The sequence below is a fragment of the Peromyscus leucopus genome, chromosome 3, assembly GCF_004664715.2.
Source record: "Peromyscus leucopus breed LL Stock chromosome 3, UCI_PerLeu_2.1, whole genome shotgun sequence".
In the NCBI taxonomy this organism is placed as follows: Eukaryota; Metazoa; Chordata; class Mammalia; order Rodentia; family Cricetidae; genus Peromyscus; species Peromyscus leucopus.
Genome location: NC_051065.1, coordinates 122,595,168 through 122,621,707, shown reverse-complemented (window position 1 = coordinate 122,621,707; position 26,540 = coordinate 122,595,168). Strand labels below are relative to the sequence as shown.

General features: G+C 42.6%; 1 protein-coding gene across 1 annotated transcript in view; it reads left to right on the top strand.

Annotated features, from left to right (window-relative positions):
* Positions 1-26,138, top strand: part of Il5ra (interleukin 5 receptor subunit alpha) — a 32,353-nt gene extending 6,215 nt beyond the window's left edge. The window contains exons 6-10 of the mRNA XM_028886671.2: positions 1,157-1,302; positions 4,105-4,243; positions 19,210-19,303; positions 20,250-20,334; positions 24,124-26,138. Of these exons, the coding sequence (XP_028742504.1) occupies positions 1,157-1,302; positions 4,105-4,243; positions 19,210-19,303; positions 20,250-20,334; positions 24,124-24,210 (551 nt within the window). The 3' untranslated portion in view covers positions 24,211-26,138. The remainder of the gene's footprint in view (positions 1-1,156; positions 1,303-4,104; positions 4,244-19,209; positions 19,304-20,249; positions 20,335-24,123) is intronic.
* Positions 26,139-26,540: the final 402 nt, after the last annotated feature.

The window sequence follows — 26,540 nt, the reverse complement described above, 5'->3', positions numbered from 1 at the left end:
CTTAAACATATCCTTTTGAGGGTAGAGTTCTCCCCAGTTGAGAATGACTGCACCCAGAAAAGTCATGGCAGTACTCATCTGTTCTGGCTTCTTCCATGAAATGTGTGCCCACAGGTCTTGTAATGGATTGTACCCAGAACACTTCTGAGCCTTTTCCCCAAGGTGTGGTTCTTCTGTAATCCAAAGGTATTCATTCAGGTTTTCCATCATGTGGCTCTTTTTTCAAAGCTAACCGTCTCCAATCCTTATTGGTCCTTTGTAGTGGTTTGGACTCATCTCTAGACTTTTAAACAATATGTCCACAAGTCTTTTCTCTCCTCCACCCTTGTCTTTTCTTTCCCACTTCCTCTTTCATTTTTTTTATATGTGTATGTGTACTATGTATGTATTTGTGCAGGTGTGTTTGTCCATGCAGAAGCTTGGGATTAACATCAGAACATCTTCCTCAATTGCTTCTCCATTTTATTTTGTAGGAATCAGAAACTTTCACTGGATCTGGAACTTGTCATTTTTGCTAGACTGGTTGGATAGCTAGTGAGGCCCCAGAATCCACCTACCTCTACTACCCAACCACCACCCCCAGCTCTGAGGTTACAGCTGTTTTCACCTGGGTGCTGGGAATCCAAACTCAGGTCTCTGATGCTAGTATGAAAGTGCTTACTCTTGTAAAGATATATTTAGCTCAATCTGTTCTTTTTATACAGAAGCTTCTTGTTCTATCTGACAAAACAAGACAACAATAACAAAAAATAAACCCTGAAACCAGAAAGGAGAAGTGATTTTCCCAGAGCTATCCCTCTGCTGGGAAATGGATGTGGGGCACATGGTCCCTGCTCTGACCATGAGTATAGTCTATCCTGGAAAGTTAAAGGGATGCTGGGTACACCTTGCAATGAGCTGCCAGGACAAGGGTGCTAATCAATCCCTTCCATGTGGAGTAGTGATTTCTGTTCTTTATATGTGTAAATCTATTCGGCAAGCCACACCAAGAACCTCGTGGGAAGCCACCCACTTCCTGTGGCTTGAGATTGGTTGATTGAGACCTAATGGTAAATCTTGAAAAAAGCATATCTTAGAAACGGTGGCTTGGGGCTGTCAGCCCTGATCATTGTTTTCAGAGAATTGCTGCTGACCTACCTCTTCTTCTCTCACCTAGATCAAGTGAATCCTCCAATGAATGTGACAGTTGAGATTGAAGAAACTTCTCTTTATATCCAATGGGAGAAACCAGTTTCGGCCTTTCCAGTCCATTGCTTTAATTACGAATTGAAAATTTACAACCCAAAGAATGGTTACTTTCAGGTAATTTTTAATATATTTCCAGTATTCCATGATAGACATCCATTATTTCTGGAGCATTTAAAACAGTGGTTCTTAACCTTCCTAATGCTGCAACACTTTAATACAGTTCCTCATGTTGTGGTGATCCCCAACCATAAAGTTATTTTTATTGCTACTAAGTAACTGTAATTTTGCTACTACTATGAATCCTAGTGTAAATATTTTTGGATATACAAGTTTGCCAAAGGGGTTGCAACCCACAGGTTGAGAGCCACTGCTTCAAAAGTTTCAGTAGTGACTACTCTGGGTGTTTTTAAGTACCAACCAAGTCAGTGTTGACTTACATCTGCCCCAGGTTTTACAGAAATAAACCAAATCTTGCAGTAGTTTTATTTTGAAAAGGCAAACTTCAAGTTGAAAATATTATGAAGGATAAAATGAAATTCATTTGTAAGAGCTTTGCTAAAAATACAAATGATGCAGCTACAGTAGGGGGAAATGGGAAGGCAAGTTTTCCGGAAGTTAGAATTATCCTAAGAGCCTGTAATTCTACTTCTAGGTATGCATGCAAATGATTTCAAAACAGGGTCTCAAGAAGACATTTGGACACCCTTGCTCACAGCAGCATTACTCACAAGCTGAAACAGCCCCCACATCCATTAATCGATGACTAGAGTCAGGCTTGGTGGCATACGTTTGTGATTCCAGCACCCAGGAGGGAGGCAGAGAGAGGCGGAATGCTGTAAATTTGAAGCTAGTCTGGATTACATAGCAAGATTTTTACCTGAAAACAAACAAGCCAAGCCTAAAGCCCTACAGAATATGAATAGAAAAACAACATGGTATATAAATTAATGTGTACAAAGGGTCATTCTTCAGTCTTTGAAAGGACATTCTGATACATGCTACAATATGAATGAGCCTAAGGACAGCAAGCAAGGTGAAATAAGCAGGTCGCAAAGGACAAATAGTATATGATTCTGCCTTTATGAGATGCCCTGGGTGGAGAAACACATAAAAACAGAAGGCAGTACAATGACTACCAGGAAATGGGCAATGGAAAATGAGGAACCATTGTCTAATGGGAACAGTGTCCAGAGTGTGAATTTTTGATCACTCACTAGGTGATGGGAATTGAACGGAGGGTCTCATGCACACAGAGACCAACTTCAGACTTGCAAGATGAAAAGTGTATTGCAGTCTGGTTGCACAACAGCGTGTCTGTTCAACATTTCTGGCCTGCACACTTGACAATGGTGCACTGGGCATGTGTTACACCCATGGAGTTTTATTGTGTTACTTTATACCTTGTCCACAATAACTGTTGCGTAATTATGTTTCCTATTTTATTAAGGCCCATCCCCCCCATCCCCCCCAAAAAAAGTCAAATAATTTCTTATAGTCACAAAGCTAAAAGTTAAGAGCACTGACTGCTCTTCCGGCGGACCCAGGTTCAATTCCCAGCACCCATGTGGCAGCTTACAACTGTCTGTAACTCCAGTTCCAGAGGATCTGGTGTCCACCCACAAACATACATACAGGCAAAACACCAATGCAACAAAAATAAATTAAATAAAAATAAGTGGACATAAGATGAGTCCCACCCTGGCAAATGGCATCAGAGCCTCCCACCATAGGAAAGATCAATAGAGTACAGAAGAGGGGGGTGGCAAAACAGCCTTGTCATCCACCCCAGCATGCAGTTGAATGTAGCCTGGGGGCATCAGACAGAAACTTGACTACTGAGGAAAAGAGAGAAGGACATCATAGTGTGTGTTTCCAAAAATATCCTCTGTGAAGGACCGGCTTTCTCTTGTAAATTTCTAATCTGTCATAGATTAGCGTTTTCATAAACATTAAAAAGGATCAACTAGGGAAAAAACAAAAACAAAACAAATACAACCGAAAATATGAAAATACAAACCAATTGATCATGTTGTCACGGCAACGTCCAACGGCTCTCCACTTCTAAACTGTGCTCTCACTGTCTGCACTGATCTTATCATAGAGCAGCAACCAGCATTTCCTGACATGTACCAGTCCACAGCCACGCTGTGCCTGCCAGGCATGTGAGCAAAAGGAATAGGCCAGAGGCTTGAGAGTGCATGCTTCCTCCAGCCAAACGGTAGTGACCGAGCTGGCCTCAACACAAGGCTAACATTAGATGTGTAGCTCTGTGCTTACATAGCAATTTCAGAGTGGCTCTGCGAGACTTTCACTAGAAGCCAAAGAGCATCTACTTTAAAACCAGGACCATGGGCAATGAGCAGCATCAAAGGATTTTACATGGTTGACAAGTGTAGCATTTATGGGGTAGAAGGGTAATCCTGGCTGCAGTGTGTAGGCTGGATGTGAGGGAGACCAAGTGGGTACAGGGATGTGAGGTATTTGGACCATCCAAGCAATAGAGCAGAAAACCCACACGGGCTGTGGTCACTGGGCAGGGCTGAACAGGCACAAACCACCTGCTGTTTAGAACTAGGACTTACCAGTGTGGAAGGACAAAGTACCAGAGACTATGTATATTGTTGAAGGTGACTCCAATTTTTCCATATGAAACATGAATTTTCCTACATGGCTTCACCTGGTCCTTCAGCTGACCCTTTTATATATTTTAGTTATAACATCACTTTCCCCCCTCAGGGTAACTTGCCAAGACCTCACACTGGAACAGTGTAGAATACACTCATGACTACGCCCTGTTGATTTTAGATTACTTGCTAAATAATGAGCCATATTACCTGCATGTGACCCCCTCAAGTCGGTATTCTGCAAAAATTATACGTCTAGGCATTATTATAATGTTAATTTTTTCCCATTTAGATGGAAAAACTGGCCACCAACAAATTTGTCTCAAAAATTGATGACGTTTCTACATACTCCATTCAAGTGAGAGCAGCTGTGAGCTCGTCTTGCAGAGTGTCTGGAAGCTGGGGCGAGTGGAGTCAGCCTATTTATGTGGGTGAGTCCCTATTGTGTATTTAAAAGCAGTGGCAACAGATGATCCTGGTGAGTGCACATGTTCACTCAGGTCTTGAAATGGCTTCACCTTCACTCTGCCTCACCTTTTATCCATCCACTGTGTCTTCAAGTAGACGCCTGTGTTCTAGGAAGCCTCATGGTCCCACTGTCTCTTTAGCACAAACCCTTCCCAGGCCTATTTTATTTTGTTCCAGAATTTTTATTTAGATTTTTCTGTTTTTACTTCCATCCATATTGTGCGTGTATGTGTGCATGCATGAGTGTGTGCTGCATGAGAGGGTATGTGTGTGTGTGTGTGTGTGTGTGTGTGTGCAGGTATGTGCACTGTGTATGTGTGTTCATGCAAGACAAAGGGGGATGTCAGGATCCTGCTCGATCATTCCCTGCCTTGTTCCTTTGAGACAGGGTCTCTTGTTGAACTTGGGGCTCGGCTGGTATGCAGTAAACACCAGAGATCCTCAGACCTCTATGCTCAACAGCGTTGTGTTTACAGGTACCTGTGCAGCCATGCCCAGCTTTTCAAATGGATGTTGGGAATCTGAACTCAGTCCCTTACACTTGTACAGCAAGCACTCTTACCTGCTGAGGCATCTCCCCAGCCCCTATCTAATTATTTAGAGTACACTTTTTATTTTCAGATAATTGCAGGTTCATAAGCTGAGGAAAGAAACAGAAATACAATCTTTTTTTTTTGACCTCGTTTCTCCCAATGGCAACATCTTGCAAAACCGATAGTATAATTTTAAAACTGCAAAATTGACATTGATGACCCTCCATCTTTCTCAGAGCCTGTGGATTTAATGCATAATTATTTCTTTATGTTTGGTCTTATGCCGTGTTAGTATTCACGTTGCAGCTCAGTGAAGATGCCAAGTTGTGGATCATAAGACTGTTCCCTTTAACCTTTGGAAACACGCCCATCCTCTTTTGCCCCTCATTTCTAGGCCCCGGAAAGGTCCCCATCACCATAATTTTGCCATAATCAGGTATGAATTTATTTGTTTCCTTTTTTAAAAGATTTTAAAATTAAATAATCTTAAGGTCCATGAAACCTGGATCCATCCCTGAACCTTTAGCCTAACAGATAGTAATTTGGACATCTCCTGGGCATGTGTGTTGGTTTTGAACCTATTTTTATTTGTGATCAAATTGACTGGTTTATTTGGTAAATAAAATGAGTACCATACATGACAAGTAATGGAATGGATAGCAACCATGGACAAAGGGATATATTTCTTGGATAAAGGAAATTACTGGTATACATAGATATTTGCAAAACACCACTCTAGATGATTTTCATATATTCTCTTAGATAAATCTATCAAGAAACCCGTCCTTCAGATAAGGATGTATATTTGGAACATTTGGGTGATGGGCTTACCTCTTACAAGCTCTGAGATTGGGTGAACCCTAGGTTAATGTATTCTAGGGCCCAGTCTCTTAGCACTCTGTCATGGTCTGATAGGACCCTACATGTTGCAAGGTGCTTAGCAAATTAGACAGGCATAGAGGACTTGGTGGTTACAGCTGGTTACATTACCTCTTACAGGACCTAAGGGATGTTCCAAAACAACTGGGACACCATAGTTAAAGAGAAATTTATGTCAGGCACATACTAAAATTTTCTACTAAAGTAATTCGCTCACTTGGGCTACAGGGTGGGTCCTCCGGAAATTCTTGGGCAGCGAACCATTAGCCTGTGTGGTGGTGAGTCAGAACTGATGTTATCAGGTTCATTTCCAGGGGAGAGAGGAATGACGGAAGGTCTTGAGAGGTGGAGCACTGATCTGGGTCTGTAAGGAGGCTGAGAACATTGCCTCGAATTCCCATGGCACCCCCTACAGTTGTTCAATACGCAACCCACACTGCCGTGTTCAGTGCCTGACAGCACTGGTGTGTGTGTGTGTGTGTGTGTGTGTGTGTGTGTGTGTGTGTGTGTGTGTGTTTGTTAGGAGCAGCACCGTGAGCTTCCCAGGGAGAGGAACTGAAAGTGGGGTATGGGGAACTGAAAGATGGACAGCCTTACCTACCTCATAATTTTGACGAGGTGAATGTTCTTCTCCCTTTCTCCCCGGCTGAACTAAACTGACCTGCTACACATAGGACCACTCTCAAAAACACGTCATTTGCACAAATAAAACTTATTCTGTGCCCCAAGAGAAAACCAAGACTCATTAGTCTCAGGGAATTTGAAACAAGATTATTAATTTTGTCAAATCCTGTAGCAGAAGCTTTGCATATTGTATTCCATGGATTCCTTTTACAAAGTGTTTTATGTGTTTCTCAAGTGTACAACTCTCATTGGCCTGAAGCTACTGATGTTTCTCATTGTTGTCCCTATATTGCAACCTAAACAAATTTGAAAAAAAAAAATGAATATGGACCAAGAGACCTCAGATGAGTATGGTAGAGTCCAAGGTCAGAATCTTGGCTAAGAAGTCAGTATTGTTTGCTGAGTGCTTGAGTCTTGAAGTTATAGTTGGTGTTGACTATTGACACTTTAGAACTTAAGAGGGCGAGGAAGCAGCAGTAGATAAAATCAGATCTGGATTTTATCTGTGGCTCTGGCAGTGTGTGGTTTGATTGGCCCAAGTTAGAGATGGCTAAGTAATCAGAGAGCACAGTACAGTGCTGCGGATTCCGAGAATAAACTCAGGTTGTAAGGGGGAGTGATAGTCTGCCACCACACGGGGGACTGAGTGAAGGAGCATGCTAATCTGGGTGTTACTACTCTGACCTAGTTCCTAACACAAGTAACCTTTCTGGGCCTCAGTCCCCTAGCCTGTAGATGTGACACTTCATTCCCTGGTTGCTTCTGACTGCCATTTTTGTGACTCCACTCTTCAATATTCATCATCAAAGCACTGAGAGTAAGGTTTTAATCCATCTTGAGAGTTTACGTGGAGCTTGTTGTTAACGTATTACTCATTTTCCACTCTCCTGCTCTCTTACCATTTCCAAAATAACTGCTTCCTGGCTTGGACCTGGCCTCATTATATTTCCCTCCCAGGTATACTTCATTGCCATTTGCTACTACGAATCCTATTTCATTTATTGCCACCCATTTCGTGAAGACGAGCTGATTAATATTAGCGCTTACCTTATAAATCCATCCTTTCTGGAATTTACTCCCCTGCTCAGTTTAGGATCATTAGTGAATTTAATCAATGCAGACTCTCCGTTTTCATCAAGATGATTAATAAACATAATAGGAAGTCCAAGCCCCTCAGGGACACTTTGCATGGCTCTTCCTTACCCCTGGAGGATGCAGTAATAATTATGCTCAGCTTGAAGTCTCTCAGGCAGTTTTGCTGCTATATTCATTTCCTTCAGACACTCTTCCATCTCTCCTACCTTGCCTCACAAACGGCCCCTGGGAGCCCTCCTGGATTTTCACTATCACCCCGTGCCTTTGATATTATGTTCACCCCGTTATTTTAATTAAGCCAAGGAAATGGAAGCCTGAAGATATTAAGTGACTTAGTCATTGTCAAATAGTCAAGGAGTGATTACTAATGTATAATTTTCCCCAAATAAATGCCATAAGAACCAATTAGCAAATTAGGATAGTTAAACTAATTAACCCATTATAGCCCAAGGTTACTTCATGAAGAATGAGACACAGGAAACTGGACTGATGATAGAGAGCTCAGCTTGGGGGAGGGGACTTCTGTTCTGTTTGGCAAGGTCCTTGGCCAGTCTAATAAGCACAGGGGGTATAGATGCAGTGAGCAGAACAGCCAGCAAATAAGATCTCTCTGTCTGCTTGAGATTTGCTTTGAATCTGTCCTCTTGCCCTGGGATTTTCAGAGCATAGGTTTTTCTCTCTTTCTTTCTTTCTTTCTTTCTTTCTTTCTTTCTTTCTTTCTTTCTTTCTTTCTTTCCTTCCTTCCTTCCTTCCTTCCTTCTTTCTTTCTCTCTCTCTCTCTCTCTCTCTCTCTCTTTCTTTCTCTCTCTCTCTTTCTCTCTTTTCTTTCTTTCTTTCCTTTTTCTCTTTCATTCTTTCCTTTCCTTTCCTCCTCCTCCTCCTCCTCCTTCTTCTTCTTCTTCTTCTCTCTCTCTCTCTCTCTCTCTCTCTCTCTCTCTCTCTCTCTCTCTTAAAAATAAACAATAGTAGCAGTTTTGTTTTATCAGTACTCCTTATCAACTACCCTGCAGCAGCTGGCTTCTGCTTTAAGAGCTGAACTTCCCAATTTCACGGTCTTTCTTTTTCTCAAACTTGAAGTTCCGGATTCTTCTGTTCTGGTGTTATCTCTGCCATCTCCTGTTTACTGAAAACTTTTGTGTCCTGGACCCTGGTCTCTGAAGCTTTCTGTTTTTTTCACATCTTCTTCTCTCCTCCACTCTGTGACCTTCAAATATTGAGTGTGGAGTAAGTAATTATGGAAATAAATGTTCCCAGGGTACATCCTGCCCCATGGAAATGAGAGGGTTGACTGCATTTATTTGTAGCTATGCCCTTGGTTAGGAGCTGACCTATTTCTTGGTAAGAGGTTAGACCTGACAATCACTGGGCTCCCTCTTCATGTGAACAATGGTTTGCTCCACCCACACTGAAGGCTGTATCTGCCACTATGCACCTGGCATTATTAGAAATCAGTGAAAATGGGTTCTTTCAAAAATCTTTCTTCAGCTTTAAGATGGGTGCACTTACAGAGAGCAGAACAAGACTCAATCACCCCTGTTCTCACATGGCTCAGTCAGCAGTGTGGTCACTGTTCACAGGGTGACTGCTGCTGTCTCTACTGTGACAAATCCCTCAGCAACAAAGGCAGGCCACTCAGTGGAGGTCCTGACCTTCACTTTCCTGCTATGGTGTGAGACTGTGTGTGTGTGTGTGTGTGTGTGTGTGTGTGTGTGTGTGTGTGTGTGTGTGTATGTGTGTGTAGGGGGACATGTGTGGTGGCCATACTGTCAGAGCAAAGCCCAAACCAATGTGGCACATAGGAATGGGGACTGGATGGAAGGAAGGCTTTTTTCTTTGACTTGGTGCCCATGACAAATGGTGTGAAGCAGTTCAACGCCACCTGAAGTTTATGGACTCAAAAGCCGGGAGGAGATGGGGTCATCTTGGACCACTGCATTTCCTTCATGTTTTCACAGCCTATCAGAGAAGCTCAAGCTCCGCTTCTCACCCCTTCTCTCTTCTGGAGGTTTCTCCCCAGCCCCTCTTCATCTGTCTGTCTGTTTGCCTTTCTCTTTCTCTTTCCTCTCTTCCAGCCCTTCCTTCCTTTTGTGTGTGTGTGTGTGTGTGTGTGTGTGTGTGTGTGTTTCAAGACAGGGTTTCTCTGTGTAGCTTTGCACCTTTCCTGGATCTCACTCTGTAGACCAGGCTGGCCTCGAACTCACAGAGATCCGCCTGCCTCTGCCTCCAGAGTGCTAGGATTAAAGGTGTGTGCCACCACTGCCCGGCTCAGCCCTTCCTTCTTAAATTCTCACACTGTGGTAAGACTAGGTACAAACCAGAAAGGGGAAGAAGAAAGGGAAACAGGGAACAGAAAAGAGCCAGCTTGGCTTTCTCTGGGTTTCCCAAAAGAATTCTGCTGGTTCAAAGCTTCATGAGGTAAGAGAAGGGTCAACACGGGGGTTAGGGGAGCGATGCTTAGAAAGAAAAACAGGTGACCCAGTAGCAACAAGGAAAACCCCTCATTGGCTACTGTCACAGCTGTGACCTTGGGTTTTTCTTTGAAAATGGGGGATTTCACCTGGGTAGACATTGGAGTTGAGTCAATCTGCTTCCTTTGACTCACGCTTCTGTGGTTTCAAGGCTGGATGAATCTCGCCTGGTAAGCCTCAAGCTGGACCACCTTGGTTCTGAGGGCTGTCCCACTATCTTGAAGGAAGGGTAGCAGTAAGCTTTCAGGCTCTGTCCCCTAATGCCAAGGCTTTTGTTTGGTTGGTTGGGTTTTTTTTTTTTTTTGGTGTTTTGTCTTATTTCAGATGTGGCCACTTCTCTTGGTGGCCACACCAATCAATCCTCTATGCATAACAGTTTAGGTGAAGGAAAGATTGGATCTCTGTACCTGATTCTGTAAGTATCTAGAATATCTGCCCAAATGAAGACAAGGGTCTACTCAAAGCTGCTAAGCGGTGGGCTTAGGCCTGGAACTTGGCAAAAAGATTGCCTTTACACCTGTGTGTGCTGACTGACACTCCCTTGTTCCATTTGTTATGTTCAAGCCGGAGAAACTGAGGCATGGAGATAGACCTGGCTTGGGATGTAGACTGCTGCAGATGTGACTTTCTTCTGGTTCTTGGTCTGCTCAGGCTCCATCTAGGCCAAGCAATGGAGTTGTTTACATTGACCTCCACAGGCAGTTTTTGTCTAAATATTTATTCCATGTTGTGCACCATACACATTGTGTGTGTATGTGCATGTTTGTTTATGAGTGTGTGAGTATGGGCATGCAGGTGCCTAGCATTAGACTCTTTGTAGTTGCACACATCAGGCTAGATCTGATTTCTACAGATTCTCCTTTCTCTGCCTCCCATTTCCCTGCAGGGTTTTGCCAGGATTGCAAATGCCTGGGCTGCTGTGCTAGGCTTTGGTGTGGGTTCCAGAGATCTGAACGCAGGCTTTCAGGCTTGTGTGATGTGAAGCTATTGTACCCACTAAGCCATCTCGCCAGTCCATTGCAATGTTCATCTTAATTCAGATTCTTTTTTTTTTTTTTTAATTTTAATTTTTTGTTATTTTGAGAAAGGATTTCTCTGTGTAATAGTCCTGGCTGTCCTGGAACTCACTTTGTAGACTAGGCTGGCCTTGCAATCACAGAAATCCACCTGCCTCTGCCCCCTCCCACCCCACCCCTGAGTTCTGGGATTAAAGGCTTGTGCCACCACCGGCTTAATTCAGATTCTTGAGGAGTGAGACTAGCCGTGACTTCTGACCTCTTTCTTCCTTTGTACCCAGAATTCTGGTGTTTGTGTCTCTTGACCTGAGGGGTCTGTCAGCTCTGCAGTTGTGGTCTTCCCTGGAGAATCTAGGGAAATTAACTCGATGCCTTTGCTCTGACACAATGCATTAATCCCAATCATAATTACCACAAACATGGATTGATCGGCTACTGTGGACCGGCACAGATGCTAAGTACTTTGCGTGTGTTAACTCGTTCACTCTTACTCCCAGCTTCAAAGCAAAGTGAAACAAATCCACAGCTCAAGGAAGGTCACCTCAGCAGCAAGAGACAGAACTAGGCCCAAACCTCTCGGTCCCGACTTACTCACTTCTGCAGGCTCCCTCACCCTCGGCAGGCAGCCTGCAGCTGCTTTAGCGGGTTCGCAAAAACAGGCTTCATAGCTGCTCACAGGGAAGAATTCTGAGTTTGTGGGAGCTCTGGAAGGCACAGGCTCTTTATGGGAAGCCTGCAGAGGAGAAGGAAACTCTACCTTCCCCATTGTGATCCATCCCGTCTGGGCCTAGTCTGGGTTAGGAAAACCACTGGGCTTCCACTCAGCCCCAAGCTTGTCAAGTCATTCATGTATACAGTGCAGTCTCCATGGCCTTGCCGCACCATCCTTCGCCTGAGTCCAGCTTCTCCAGGAGCGTACAGCTTTCTGCGTTTGCCTGTGGGTCTCGGGTTTTATACAAGGCATTCTGCTGCCCCTACCTTTAGTTTGTTGTTATTTTCTTCTTGGCTCCTCAAGCCAGCTGATCTCGCAGAGCCCACCTGAAAGCTGCCAGAGAAAGCTCAGTCACAGGAGGCGACTTTTGACTTTTGCTTGAATTGGGAACCTTTCCTGAGTGACACCAACAGCTTCACCCTCCAAAAGGGGGAAAGCCACAGGCAGCTAGTTAAACCCTGTATCACAGACTAACACATTGACACCCTCTTAATTACTCAACCCCGTTGGTTGACGCCATTTAAACTGCTCCCACCACCTGCTGGTTTAAAAACACAGCAGGGCTGCTTTATTGGAAGGGCTAGGTCAATTTACTAATGAGTACGTTTGCTTCAAACCTATTGTTGAGACAGAGTCAGATTCAAAATCGATACTGAAGCTGTCAAAGCACAAACTTGTATGGACTAAGGTTGGAATAGACTTAGGAATCAAATTCACCTCTGTAGAGCTCCCAGTCCCAACTAACAGATCACAGAATTCTAGAGCCAGAGAGGCTGCTGTACCAAGATATGAGTCATTTGGTGGAGCTTCCAAGGCAGCCAGAGGCAGCTAGGGGAAGCTAGCCTATCATCACCTAGAGAGTCCCTGCCCTCTGTTGTCACCATCCATCTTACCCAGTACACTTGCCACAGAGTTTCCATGAGGTTCCTTATACTAAGGTCCACTGGCTGAGATGCCAAAAATCATGGCAACCAAAGCCACCTGAACCATATGATTGAGTTCTCTAAATACACTGTGTTGGTAAGATCTGCAGGGTACCCAGAAATGAGGCAGATGGGCCTGTGGGCTTTTCCAAAGGACAGGCTATGCAACTCCCTCTCTCAAAAGCACATCTCTGGGGTTGGGAATTTAGCTCAGTGGTAGAGCGCTTGCCTAGCAATCACAAGGCCCTGGGTTCGGTCCTCAGCTCAAAAAAAAAAAAAAAAAAAAAAAGCACATCTCTGTACAAGCAAGTGAGAGAGTACCCTGAGGAGAGGGATGGCCCAGCGGTTAAGAACACTGACTGGTATTCCAGAGGATGTCGGTTCAATTCCCAGGCCATCCAGTGTCCAATCATGTCAGGATTAAAAATAAAGAAAAGAAGGCCGGGCAGTGGTGGCGCATGCCTTTAATCCCAGCACTCGGGAGGCAGAGGCAGGTGATCTCTGTAAGGTGCAAAGCTACACAGAGAAACCCTGTCTCGAAAAACCAAAAAAAAAAAAAAAAAAAGAAAAAAAGAAAGAAAGAAAAAGGAAGGAGAGAGTACCCAACAATTTTTTAAATTTTAAATTATATTTATTGTTATGTGTATTGAGGTGGGGAGTAGGGGTGTGTGTCACAGACAAGCCTGTGTCACAGCCCACATTTGGAAGTCAGAGGACAATTTGAAGGAATCAGTTATTTTTTTTCTGTTTTGATAGCCATATTTCTTTTATATATATATAATTTTTATTAAAAAAAGAGAAATTTTCTTTCCTTTTACATACCTACCCCTGTTCCCCCTCCCTTCTCTTCTCTCCTCCCCACCTACCCCCATCCCCTCCTCATAGAGGGTAAGGCCTCCCTTGTGTAGTCAACACAGGCTGTTAGCCATGTTGGGGCTAGACCTAGCCCCTCCCTCCTGCATCAAGGCTGAGTAAGGCATTGCATCATAGATCTCCTGGGCAAACCAAGATGGGGGAATAGAGGGGAGGAGACAGGAGGGGAAGGGAGGTGGGAACATAGGGAAGAGATGGGGAGGGAGAGCAGTGAAAGAGATATCTGGACAGAGTGTACCATTAAGGGGATGGGGAGAAATCTGCAGCTTGGGAAAACCCCAGGAACTCACAAGATTGTCCGCACTTAAGACTCATAGCAATGGTGGAGAGGGTTCTTGAACTAGCCTTCCCCTGCACTCAGATTAGTGTCCACCCTAATTGTCATCACAGAACCTACATCTAGTGACTAATGGAAGCAGATGCAGAGACCCACAGCCAAGTACTTCGTCAAGATTCTGGAGTTCAGTTAAAGCGAAGGAGGGAAGATTGTAAAAGTAAAGGGCGTCAGAATCATGATGGGAAAAAGAACAGAGATAGCTGACACTAATGGGAGCTCATGGACTCTGGACTAACAGCTGGGGAGTTTGCATGGGACCAAACTAGGCCCTCTGAATGTGGGTGGAAGTTGCGTTGGCTTGATGTGTTTGTGGGTCCCCTGGCAATGGGGCCAGGACTTAGGGTGGATACACAAACTAGCTTTTTAGACCCCATTCCCAACAATTTCTTAAGAAACATCTGTGACTTCAAGATGAATAGCATGTAAGAAATGCTCCTTAAGTCAGACAAATGATTCACATTACTTAGAACTTTCTTTTGTTTCCTTTTATCCCCTCCCCACTAAAGCCTCTGTCTCAGGATCAAGCCCAGGATCTTGCCCATGAGATTAGGAAAGGAAAGTTCTGAGGTCATGTATTCCAGGACATCTGAAAATGTCTCAACTTTAGAGTATTGAAATACTGATCTGCTGTTCTGCCTTCAGCCAGACAAGAGAAGGTCCTTGCTTGGATCCATCTTTTTATAATTATTAGTTCTCTCTCTCTCTCTCTCTCTCTCTCTCTCTCTCTCTCTCTCTCTCTCTCTCTCTCTCTCTCTCCCTCTCCCTCTCCCTCCCTCTCCCTCTCCCTCTCCCTCTCCCTCTCCCTCCCCCCCTCTCCCCTCTCTCTTGCTCTTGCTCTCATTGATAAAACAACTGGTGAGATAGCTCAGGAAGTAAAGGTGCTTGCTGCTAAGCCTGATGACCTGGTTCCATCCCTGAGAATCATATAATTAAAGGAGAGCGAGAACCAACTCCTACAAGTTGTCCCATGATCTGCACACATGTACCTTGGTACCTACAGCCTCACATAGTTAAAGGAGCATGAGAACCAACTCCTACAAGTTGTCCCATGATCTGCACACATGTACCTGGGTACCTACAGCCTTCCATCATAAAAGAAATAAATGTTGAAAAGAAGTAGAAATAAAATTTAAATAACTGAACTGCTGGTAATTGACAAGTCATTTTTATTCAACAGTATGTGAACAAGCTCTCTTGCACTGGATTGACCTGTCAACATATTTTCTTTGAGGTGAAGCTCACTATGCTTGTGACCTTGAGCATGAGTTCTACTCTTCACATGGTGATAGAGAAGGGGAGCCTGGAGAGGCCAGGTTAACTCCTTCCAAGCACTACCCATGACTCGGCTTCCTACACAGTAGTTTCCATGTAATGAGAACTTTATTTTTTAGTTGGATAAAGTAAAATCAGTTGCCTCCTTGATTTTTGCTCATTTACTGAGAATCTACACTTATCTAAGTTAAGAGGAAAGGTGAATAAACCAGTGGTATAACTGAAAAGATTTTTGTAATCATGGTTAGAAGACAACAGTACTCTTATCAGGACTTGGCATATCAGGCCAGTGGGTATTGTACAATTTGAGCCACAAATTATTGAGTGTGTGACCACGATAATATTTACAACATTTCTTGTTCTTTTCATAGGACTGGCCTGGAACTTACTGTGTAGACCAGGCTGGCCTCTGGCTTGTGATTATCTTCCTGCCTCTGCCTCGCAAACGCTGGAATGACAGGTATGCCTTACCATTCCCAGGGTGCTAAGGCCTGCTTATAACAGACACAAAAACATTTACAAAAGGAAAGACAAACTTAGGGTTTTAAAGACTCTTTCTGTATATGTATGTGGGTGTGTCTGAGTGTGTGTTTATGTACATACATGTGTGTGTTGTCTTCAGTGACCAGAAAGTATCAGATCACTTGGAGCCAGAGCTGCTGATGGTTCTACATCGCCTAATATGGGTGTTGGGAAGCGAAGTCCAGTCCTCTGCAAAGTCAGTATAAGTTTTTAATCATTCAACCATCTCTCTAGCCCTAGCTTGGGGTTTTATAAAGTGATTCAGTCCCACCTATGGCCTGGAACTGTCAAGCACACTGGAAGTTTGCAGAGCAGCCAACCTCAGCTAACGAGGAGGCTTGTAAATATATATCCAACACAAAATAGGCTTTTACTCCAGTAAGGCAGATCCAGCAACAAAGGTGGTGGTGTTGGGGGCTAGTGGTGTGGTTCTTGATGTCAAAGAAACATCTAGAATACATTAACTAAAGAAATACATCATCTCTACATACATGGAGTAAAGAGACACCTAAAATAACCCAAGTAAAGCCCCAGCACACATAGCACACCCTCAGTTTTACAGATGGAGAGGAATGGACTTGGAACTCTACATTACATTTAGGGATGGAATCATTAGCCAATCATGGGCTTTGCTTCCCGTTTCCCAGATAGCTGTGTGTCCTCAGGTGACTGCCTTTCTCTACTTCAGTTTTTTTTCCATCTGTACAGTGGCTTCTGGAAGCAAATTAAATGTGTACATTATGTCTAGTCACTTTTTAAAAAGTACATATAAAATACGTGTAGAGAATAAGTTCTTAGTTAATCCTTATGAGTGATAACTTTCATATTTTTATACTTTAACTTTCAAACTATTAACAGTAAAAATATACTGCTTTGGTAAAATTAGTCTTGCTTAAAGGATATGTAATGAAGTGATGGTGCCCTGGCTAGAGTAAGTGCTACCAGAAAAAAGCATGTCTGTGGGGGGAGGGATTTGTAGGATTCTGTGTTTTAACTTGATTTGAGGTGAGACTACCACGCCCCCAAATGTCCAGCTCCACTGAAAGCTAAGCAAGGATTGACGCAGGAGGCAGAAGCATGTAGCCTTACATTTATACTTGTACATAGAACTCATGTATACTAAGAGTGTGAAAAAGGAACAGGGGCTATAAAAATTGGAAACAATGTATCTCCAAGGATTCAGGTTTGGGTCTTGGAAGGTCAGAGACTGAAATGGAGAAGCTGGTGAAAGAAGTCATTTTTGGTTGTTTGTTTTTAGGCAAGGACTGTCTATAACACACCATCCTTCTATCTTGGCCATTAAAATTCTGAGATTATAGCCATGCAGCATCATGCCTGGCTGATAATAGTTTCGATGAAATGAAGAACATAAATTTGGTTGTGGCTATTCTTAGGTTTGCAAAAGATTGAAGTGAGTTTGGGCTATGGGGGTTTTATAATGTAAACCTAGAGCTACATGTCAGGGCAGGGGCAGGAAAAGAAAAGGCTTTGTGGGCTTCATGGAATTAAAAGGTATAGGTCAGACAAACAAATTTTTCAGTGCTCAAATAACAGACTGAGATGAGAACTAGTCAAGGGATGCACTGAAAGGGGCCCAACTGCGATTTTGGAAGGAGAAGGAAGTGCCACAGAAGAAAGGGACCATCTCAGGGAAGAGCCGTGGCTTCCCTTAACTCAGCTGTGGACAGCTTGGATTCAAAATGGAGATGGCAATGGGACAGATATGATAGAAGTATGTAATGTATATATATGAAAATGTCATAATGAATCCTGTGGTTTTGAGCAATTAATATATGCTAAGAAGATTTTTTAAAGGACGGGCTGGGGATGTGCCTCACTTGGTAGAGTGCTTGCTTAGCATGCACGAAGCAACAGATTTGATCCCTAGCATGACATAAACTAGGTGTGGTAGAGTACTAAGGAACTGGAGGCAGGAAGATCAGAAGGTCAAGTTCATCCTCCACTACATATTGAGTTTGAGGCCAGTCTAGGGGTACATGGGACCCTGCCACAAAAATTATCTTAAAAGAAAAGAAGAAAATTAGGGGAGAGATTGGAAGACATCAAGTTAGGACAAGAAACAAGGGATCTTTTGGGTTTTTTTCTAGGAAGACATTACCAGTGACTTCAAAAGTAGTTCCTGAGGTCTGAAAGGGCAGCAGACTGAATCTTTGTTTAAGATACCAGCCTGGGCAGTGAGAGAAGAAAGTAATTGATGGTAGTTGTGGAAGATGGCTGAGCAGGGTCACAGCTTAGTCAAGATACAGGACTCTACGAATATTTGAAAGCAGAGAGGAAGAGATGAAAGCTTTGGAAAGGTAGAGATGAAACCTGACCAAGGATGCTGGGAATGTAATGGGGAAGAGTGGGCAGAAGCAAGAACTAGCATTAAATCCAGACAGCTCTCTCCTGTGATACTTGAACAGTGTGTGAACTTTGAATGACTTGCAGTTTTTTTGAAAGACTTGGGAGAGTCACGAGTGCTCAAACTCTCCATTTATATGCATTTATTGTCTTATAAAAGAAATTATAGCAAGGTTTGGGACCTTTTTATACCAGTGTAGCATTGTTTGAATGTCACCACAGTGCTTACATAGTACAGCTATCATTAAATCATGGCCTGAGTCATTATTCACCTTCTGCAGATTTCCCTTGCTGGACTCCAAGCTGCAGGATGGGAGGTATCAAATGCACTCTCAACCACTGTGCCACAGTAACTTGTCTACCTGACAAGAGCCTGGCAGACACTTGCTAAATGTATGTATGAATGAATGAATGAATGAATGAGCTCTTTCCCTAGGAAAGAGAACTGACTTTAACTCAGGATTTGCTTTTTTTTTTTCCCCCTGAAAGTGAGTAAGGCAGATTAGCAAGAACACTACTCCTCCCAACACCATTTAGAGGGACCTTTGATTTCTCAGGCATGCATTCCTAAAATCAAACAGACAAATCAAGCACCCCCTCCTCCTGCTCAGTCTAATGTAGTCTTTAAAGCCCATAGAAGAATTCCCTGAATATAGAATAGGAACAAATTAGAGGACAGGATGATCTGCAGGAAACTTCCTGGACTGATAATGACAACTTTTTACTTTCCGAGCTGTGGAATGGGCATCAGGGTCAGTGGTACTTTGAGGATAATTACAGTCCTAAAGTGCTCCTCGTTGGCTCTAAGGCCTGCATTGCTAACTATGAGTATTTTCTTATACTTCCTCCAGAAGTTTCTTTTCCAAGTAGGTAAAAATAATGTTTTCCTGTTGTGACAATATAGCACCCACACCCTGTACTGTAATGAGGTTATTGAGTAGCCTTATGCTTTTTTAACTTTTCTACCTAAGACCCTACTACTCATCTGAAGCTCTACGTGTATTTAGGTGATACAGGGTGGTGGTGGGCTCTAAAACATTGGTTGATTGGCTGAATTAATCCTGCCTAAATTAATAATAATTAAAAGGCCTTGCTGCCATGGTTTCATTTCCACTTCCTAACAACCCTGGGAGATGGGTATTAGCTCCTTCAGCAGGAGACACCTACCGGCTCAGTGTTTAGTTACTTGTCCTTGCCTAGCACCACCCAGCACCTTCAACTCAAACCCAATCCCTCTGCTGCCCTCCTTATCATTTTGATTATTCTCCCTGGTTCTGACTTTGCTTCCCCCCTCTCTCTCCTTCTCACCAGGAAAGGAGAAGAAACCCTTGGCAGAGTGGCATCTCATTGTGTTTCCAGCCACCGCCTGCTTCGTCTTGTTAATCTTCTCACTCATCTGCAGAGTGTAGGTATTCTTTAACATTCAAGGGCAGACTTTGCAGTGTGGTGGGCACCATCACCCATGCTTATTATCAGGTGGAATTTACAGCATGCTGGTCAGGCTGAAATAAAACATGGCATACAGAAGCTAGACAGGACACAGCACAGTCCTCAGCCACCACACACTCCTCTAATTTGTTGACAACATTTTCATTTCTGTAGAGGTTTTTGACACTGTGTTCTTTTCCTTCACAGTTTCCCCTTCCACACTGGCTTGTCTTTTGACATCTCCTATAAAAAGGCAGCAGGCCACCGAAGTCTGAAGTCACCACACACTGCCTTCACATATGGGTCAGGGGTTGACCTCCTCCTGGCTTTCAGGCTCCTGGTCCAGAGTGGCTGTCCTTAGGTTAAATGCAGTTTCTCTAAAGGCTACACAGATCTCAAATCCCACCTTGCAGCCCGCAAGTGGCTGCATGCACCCACTCCCCAATCGCTAAGGCAAAGTTCTGTTTTAGTCTAACAACTTAGGAAATAACTTCCGAATTAATAAGTAATAACTCATTAACATGTTATATTTGGATGCCTGTGGGTGATAGGCAGCAGTCCAAAGGAAAGGGAAAGAAGAGAGGGGGCTGTGAAATTGGCATAGTTGAAAGAGGAAAGCTAGAATGAGCAATAAATGAGAAGCCAAGCAAAGGATGCTGCCGATTCATCTTCAGAAGTCATGCCTGGCAATGAGCCTGATGTGAAACAGTTAGGACTTCCTCTTCCCTGGAGAGCTCAGAAGCCACATCCCAGCCTGGCAGCATTCCAAGGTTTTCAATGATGATAAGATGTTTAGAAATCTTAACGAACAGAGAATCCAAATTTACAAGATGGTTACACGAGGAACCAACTTGGTCAATGTTTGAGTAGAAATCTAGGCAAGAGGACTGTTTACACTCACCCAATTCCTTCCCTGTTTTCAGGTGTCGCATATGGATCAAGTTATTTCCACCAATTCCAGCCCCTAAGAGCAACATCAAAGATCTCCTGGTAGTGACTGACTATGAGGTAATGTTTAAAGTCACAAAGAGGTGATATTCTAAGTGCCCTGAGATGAGTATCAAGTTCTCTCTGTATATATATGCAACACTCAATACCTATATGTATCTCTCTCTGTGTCTCTGTCTCTGACTCTCACTCTCTCTTTCTGTCTCTGTCTCTGTCTCTCTGTCTCTCTCTGTGTCTCTGTCTCTGTCTCTGTCTCTCTCTGTAGTTAGATATAGATGTTATTATAGTCTCTACATTTAGGGAAAGTCTTAGTCAATGACAAGGGCTCTTGCCAGTTAAACTTGAATTTCAGTATCACAGTCACCATGTTTTAACTGATCTCTGGTAATTCCTCCAACAACAGGAAATCTTAAGTTCCTTTTTAGTACATAACAGGCATAGATGAGATCCTGACAAAACAATATTATCACAATTACTATAGCTTTGTTGTAAGACTTAACATGATGTAGACTGAGGTCTCCTAAAGTGGTTTTCCCTCAAGATATCTTGAATTATTACATACATTTTAAAGCCCACCTGCCATTTTTCTCTAAGGGGGAAAAGGAGGGGTGGGAAGGGATGGGAGCAGACAGACAGCTGGATTTTTTTTCCTTTTTAGATGAGTTATCACTATGTAGCTCTGTCTTGGCTAAAATTCACTATGTAGACCAAGCTGGCTTTAAACTCATGGATCCACTTGACTGCCTCCTGAATGCTGGGATTAAAGGCAGGAAGCTGGAAGTCTGTGGTAAATTTGAGCTTCTGTGGTTAATTTGGGGGAAAAGCAACATCTTAATACTATTATCAGCATCTCCATATATTGAGGTCTTCTTTAGTTTTTTTCAGCAACATTGCAATATTTTCTGTGTATAATCAATTATTGCATTTTGTCAACTTGACTTTATCTTTCAGTAGAGTGGCTATTGAAATAAAGGGCACCAAACTCTTCCTATAAAGACATAGTAAGCATTTAAGGTAGGATTTTTTGTTATAAAGCGTGTATGTACATAAAATGCACTAATGAATAAGCATGGCTGTGTTATAATAAAACTTTATTTACAAAAAGAGATAATAAGTCAGATTGGGCTTCATTCACTGACTTCTGACTTAGATCAAGGAATTCTCTTAACAAATTTAGAAGTTTCTTCAATAGATGTGGATGAAGCATCTCATGACTAGTTAGAAGAAAAGGCAGGCTGATGAAAAATTCACCAAAATGATTCATTTAAGTAAATCCCAAAAAATTCCCTAGAGTCCCTTGCAGTTTGAGTTTGGAATGACTTATAGGCAGTAGGTTACTAAACTACTGAAGTAAAGACTTGAGGCTGACCAGAGAGTCATGCTACCTTGCCTTTGTTTCTTGTTTTCTTCATTGAGGGTAGAGCCCACCCATGCTGGCTTATCTAGAGTTCTTTGGAAAGGAGCAGGCCCTGTGTGGATCTACTTGTGTGCATCTGAGTGGGCACTGTTCATTCCTCTTTGTTGTAGCAGAGGAAAGCACACGGAAGTTAAATATGACACATCAGCTTGTCCTCTTCTCTTAATGGAGCATCTGAAGGCTGGTCTCTAATTTCCCTAGAGAGTCCGGAAAGATTCTCTTAGTATTCCGAGGCTGGTGAATGGGACTGGCTTAAGAGCTTCCTTCCTGAGCTTCTGGTTTGTTATTAATTAAAATCAAGTCATGTGTGTAGAATAATGACTTGGGGGTAGACAAGCTGCTTTTGGATTAATGTCCACATTGCCTAGCTTCTCAGGATAACTTACTCTATGCACCCATTGCAGAGTTTTACATGAAAGATTGTGGAAAAGAGAGAGGGAGGTGAGAAACGGGTGCAGAGAATTAAGGGACTGAAAACGTACTCTATGGTGTTTCCAGTATTATGGTCTAAAGTTTGAACCTAACATACCATGTGAGCAAGTAGAGAGCTGACCACAACAGCTGGACTACATGCAGCAGTGTGTTCCAGCCTCTCCACCTAAAGGCAACAGTCACCATTCCACTCATGGGGACCCTGCAATGAGGAAAAGAAGGCCCATGAGTGCTATTGGCACTATGGTCTCTGGGAAGCACCTGCCTATTGGAAAATAAATCTCTACATTGAGAGCTGATCCTTCACGGTGAGGGTTAGAAAGGATTTGTGCCCAGACCCCCTGTGGTTGTCAAGAACTGTGCTAGTCAAGCCCTGATGTAAAATGGCACAATATTTGCTTAGACTCTCCACATTCTGCCCCACACTATAAATCCTCTTAAAATTACTTCAAATAATCACATTGCAAATGCTGTGTGGGTGACTATTACACTGCACAGTCTGAATAATAACAACAAGAGCACTTGTTTGAACACACAGATACAAAACAGTGGATTTAGGGGCTCACTGTGACTTGCACCTCCGTACTCAGTAGGAATGCTCAAAGTCATGGGGCTTGGGAGACAGGGGTCATCCTGGAGTTGTTGCTAAACAAGTTTTTGTTTCTTCCAACTTCAGTTTAGAGATTATTTTACAACATTCAATAGACAGTTAACATTTTGTTTTTGTTTTTCCTTTCTTTCTTTCTTTTTTTTTTTTAAGATTTAACTCTGAGTTTTCAAACTTATTGGAGATGAGTTTCTAGTTGACTTTTTTCCAGTGGTAACCAGAGAGGATGCTACCCTACATTATGTCCACTATACATAATATAAAGTATGTAATTCAGGAACTATGTCTGCTTTGTTTCTCAGATTATGCCCAATATATAGCAAGATAGCTGGAGTGGGGTGGGTGTTAAAAATGTGCTGGATGAGGACATGAGGGAAAAATAAGATGATCTTTTCTTATTTTTATTTTATGTACATTGGTGCTTTGCCTGCCTATATATCTGTGTGATATGCAGTTGTGAGCTGCCATGTGGGTGCTGGGAATTGAACCCAGGTCCTCTGGAAGAGCAGCCAGTGCTCTTAACCTCTGAGCCATCTCTCTAGCCCCTAAGATGATCTTTTATAGGGGATATTTCTAGCATAATTTCTAATTGTTATTAGCTTTATGTGTTATCTAAAGTTAGAGTAAAACCAAATGCTCCACTTTACTAGAATCTTCTTATTTTTTGAGATAGGGTCTCATCTAGTGCAGGGTGGCCTCAGACTGGATATATAGCTTACTATTACTTTGAAATTTTGATCCTCCCATCCTCCCGCCCCCATCTCCTAAGTGCTGAGATTATAGACATGAACCTCCACACTGGGTTTAATCCAAGCTAGCGCTTTGTACATGGTAGGTGAGCACTCTACCAACTGAACTTCATCTCTAGCCTCAAATTAAATGATTGTAATTGGTGAGTGGAATATGACCACATCTAACTGGGATGTATCTCCCGAGGAGAATACCTGCCTAACATGTACAAGGCTTGGGTTCAATCCCCAGAACTACATCATGACCCCCAAAATACAAAATATACTTAAAATATTATATGATGCTATAAAGAAAAAAATTCATACACTTATGCAAGAGTTAGGGGGATATATTTCATTGGAAGAATATCAATAATAATAATGATAATAGTAATATATTTTATAAAGATAAAGCTGTGTGTCCCTGTTACTTCATTATTAGTGTAAAGGACACTTTATGTGTTAAAAAAAAAAAAAGGCTGAGGAGAAGCAGTAGGGTATATTTGGGAGATAAGTTTATGAATATTTTTTTTCCTTTCCATTTAAGTTTTCTTATTTGCAAAACAGACTATTGTTATTTAAAAGTTAATTTAAAACAAACAAAAGAACATCAAAGAGATGAGATGTTCTCTAAAAGACATGTAAGGAAGTATTTTGTTTTGCAGAAAGCCGCTTGGAATGAAACCAAAATTGAAGCTGTAAGTTGTGTGGAAGAGGCTGGATTTGAAGTCATGGAAAATTCCATGTTTTGATGGCATTCTGAATTCATGCAGGACTCCATGATAAAAGCAAGGAATAATATTTCTTGGCAAGAAGGAATTTCAAATGAACACACAATGCTCAATTTGGTTACCAGGAAACACATCCAGACATATCTGAGTCTCCGATGTTGCATCTCTTAACTTGTACAAGCCTCATCAACACCTCCTTGCTCACAGTAGGACAATAGATTCAACAGAGCAGGGTGCCTTGTTTCCCCACCCACAGTATATGAAGTATTGCCTGACCTGGTTATACAGGCCAGCGTTTGCAATTTGCATGGCTCACCTTGGACATTTTGCACAGGAGACAGTTTTTCAAGCTAATGTCATGTGTTTACTTTGGTTTGAGCTGCCAACAGCAGCACTTTCAGCTACAGTGACAGGAAGAGTGGAGCCCATCCAGAGTGAGCCCAAATTCAAGACTGTCTTTTCCAAAGCAAGTGGGAGCCATAACTTCATGGTGCTTTTTCTTGTTGAGTTCTAGAATACTTTTTTTTTTCAAGAACTGTGCCTTTGTGTTGGGGTATGAGATGATGTAAAGTGGAGGTAGAAACAAAGACTATGTCCAGTTCTGTATGTATGTCCCAGTAAGCATCTAAGGGAAACTACCTGAAAACGTACACTAAGACATCATGCCTGGGGCTGAGGAGATGGCTCAGTCAGACAAGTGTTTGGTGAAGAAGCATAAGTACCTGAGACTGGTCAACCAGCACCAAGGAAACAGAAACAAAACAGTGCAAGCAGCACGTGCCTATGATCCTAGTACTGGGAAACAAAAATGAGAGGCTCCATGGGAATTGTTGGCCAGTCAGTTTAGCCAATGGGTGGTTTCTAGGTTCAGTAAGAGATACTGTCTCAAAAAGGTAAGGTGGAAAGTGACTGGGGAGAACCCCTGACACTTACCTCTGGCCTACATACACATGTACACATACAAAGCCATACACATGCACACACACTAAAAACATCATCATCTATTAAGAGAGAAGACAGGGGTTTGTTCAAGGACTACATTCATCAAGGTTTCCTTGGTACTATGGAAATAAACTGAGAAAGACACTGAGCACAATTCTGCTGTGGAGGTGACTGCTGGAACTAGAATGTACTTCCTGAAGGGATGTTTGATGCAAGAGCCTTCATGGCAACTTATTGGTCAGCTAGTTCTTGTTCAACCATATTCTCTTAAGTTAGGGTTTCCTATCAGCCTTCTATCTCAGTACACATTACAATGGTATAGAAATGTACTCTCTCAGTATCTTCTTATATGAAGATGTCTCCATAGGTCTTTGTGATGGGCAATGGGCTGAAAGCAGAAGCAAGCACAACTACGTTCTGGGAGGAGGAATAATTAGTAGTAGAAGGGACCCTAATGGTGTTGGTTTTATATAACCCCGAGGCAAGAAGCTTGAGACAATGAAAGGAGATGGTGGCACTTAAAATCCACACCATGATCTATTTTTTAATACTTTGTAGAGCTGGTTTAGTCAGTTTTGATACTCTGGGTGAGGTATATAAGGGGTACCAAATACCTCTTACATGGCTTTTCTGATTTAGCATACAACCATCCACCATTCTGTGCTCAGAATGAGAGGTAAAAGAGTCATGGACCTCTGCCAATATTGGACCTTCTCCAAAGGGTCAGAGCACCATCCCAGATTCTCTGCACTGTCTCTCTGGCCTTCACAAGTCTCTACTGTGTCACAGTCAGATATATGACTGCCTCCATATTAAAGATACAACATATGGGGATGAGAAATGTCAATAGCGGGAAAAGGTTCGGTAATGATCTGAATCTCAGACTCAGCAGATCTTAGTAACACAGAGGAGAATATCACATAAAAGCTGAAGTTGGGAGGCTAGAGAGATGGCTCAGTGGCTAAGAGCACTTGGCTACTCTTCCAGATGTCTGTGTTCAATTCCCAGTAACCACATGATAGCTCACAATCATCTGTAATGGGAACAGATTCCTTCTTCTGGTGTGCATGAAGACAGAGCACCCATATACATAAAATGCATGAATAAGGGCTAGAGGGATGGCTCAGCAGTTAAGAGCACTGGCTGTTCTTCCAGAGGTCCTGAGTTCAATTCCCAGCAACCACATGGTGACTCACAACCATTTTGTAATGAGATCTGGCGCCCTCTTCTGGCAGACACTGTATACATAGTAAATTAATCTTTTTTTTCAAGTTATTTTTGTTAAGAGAACTGAATTGATAAAGGCATAGTTTAGACAATATAATTCTTACACTTTTAACATTCTAGCTTACTTTTTATCATTACAAAAAAATACCCACAAGCAGTAAGGCAAAGTGCCTTTGTCACTT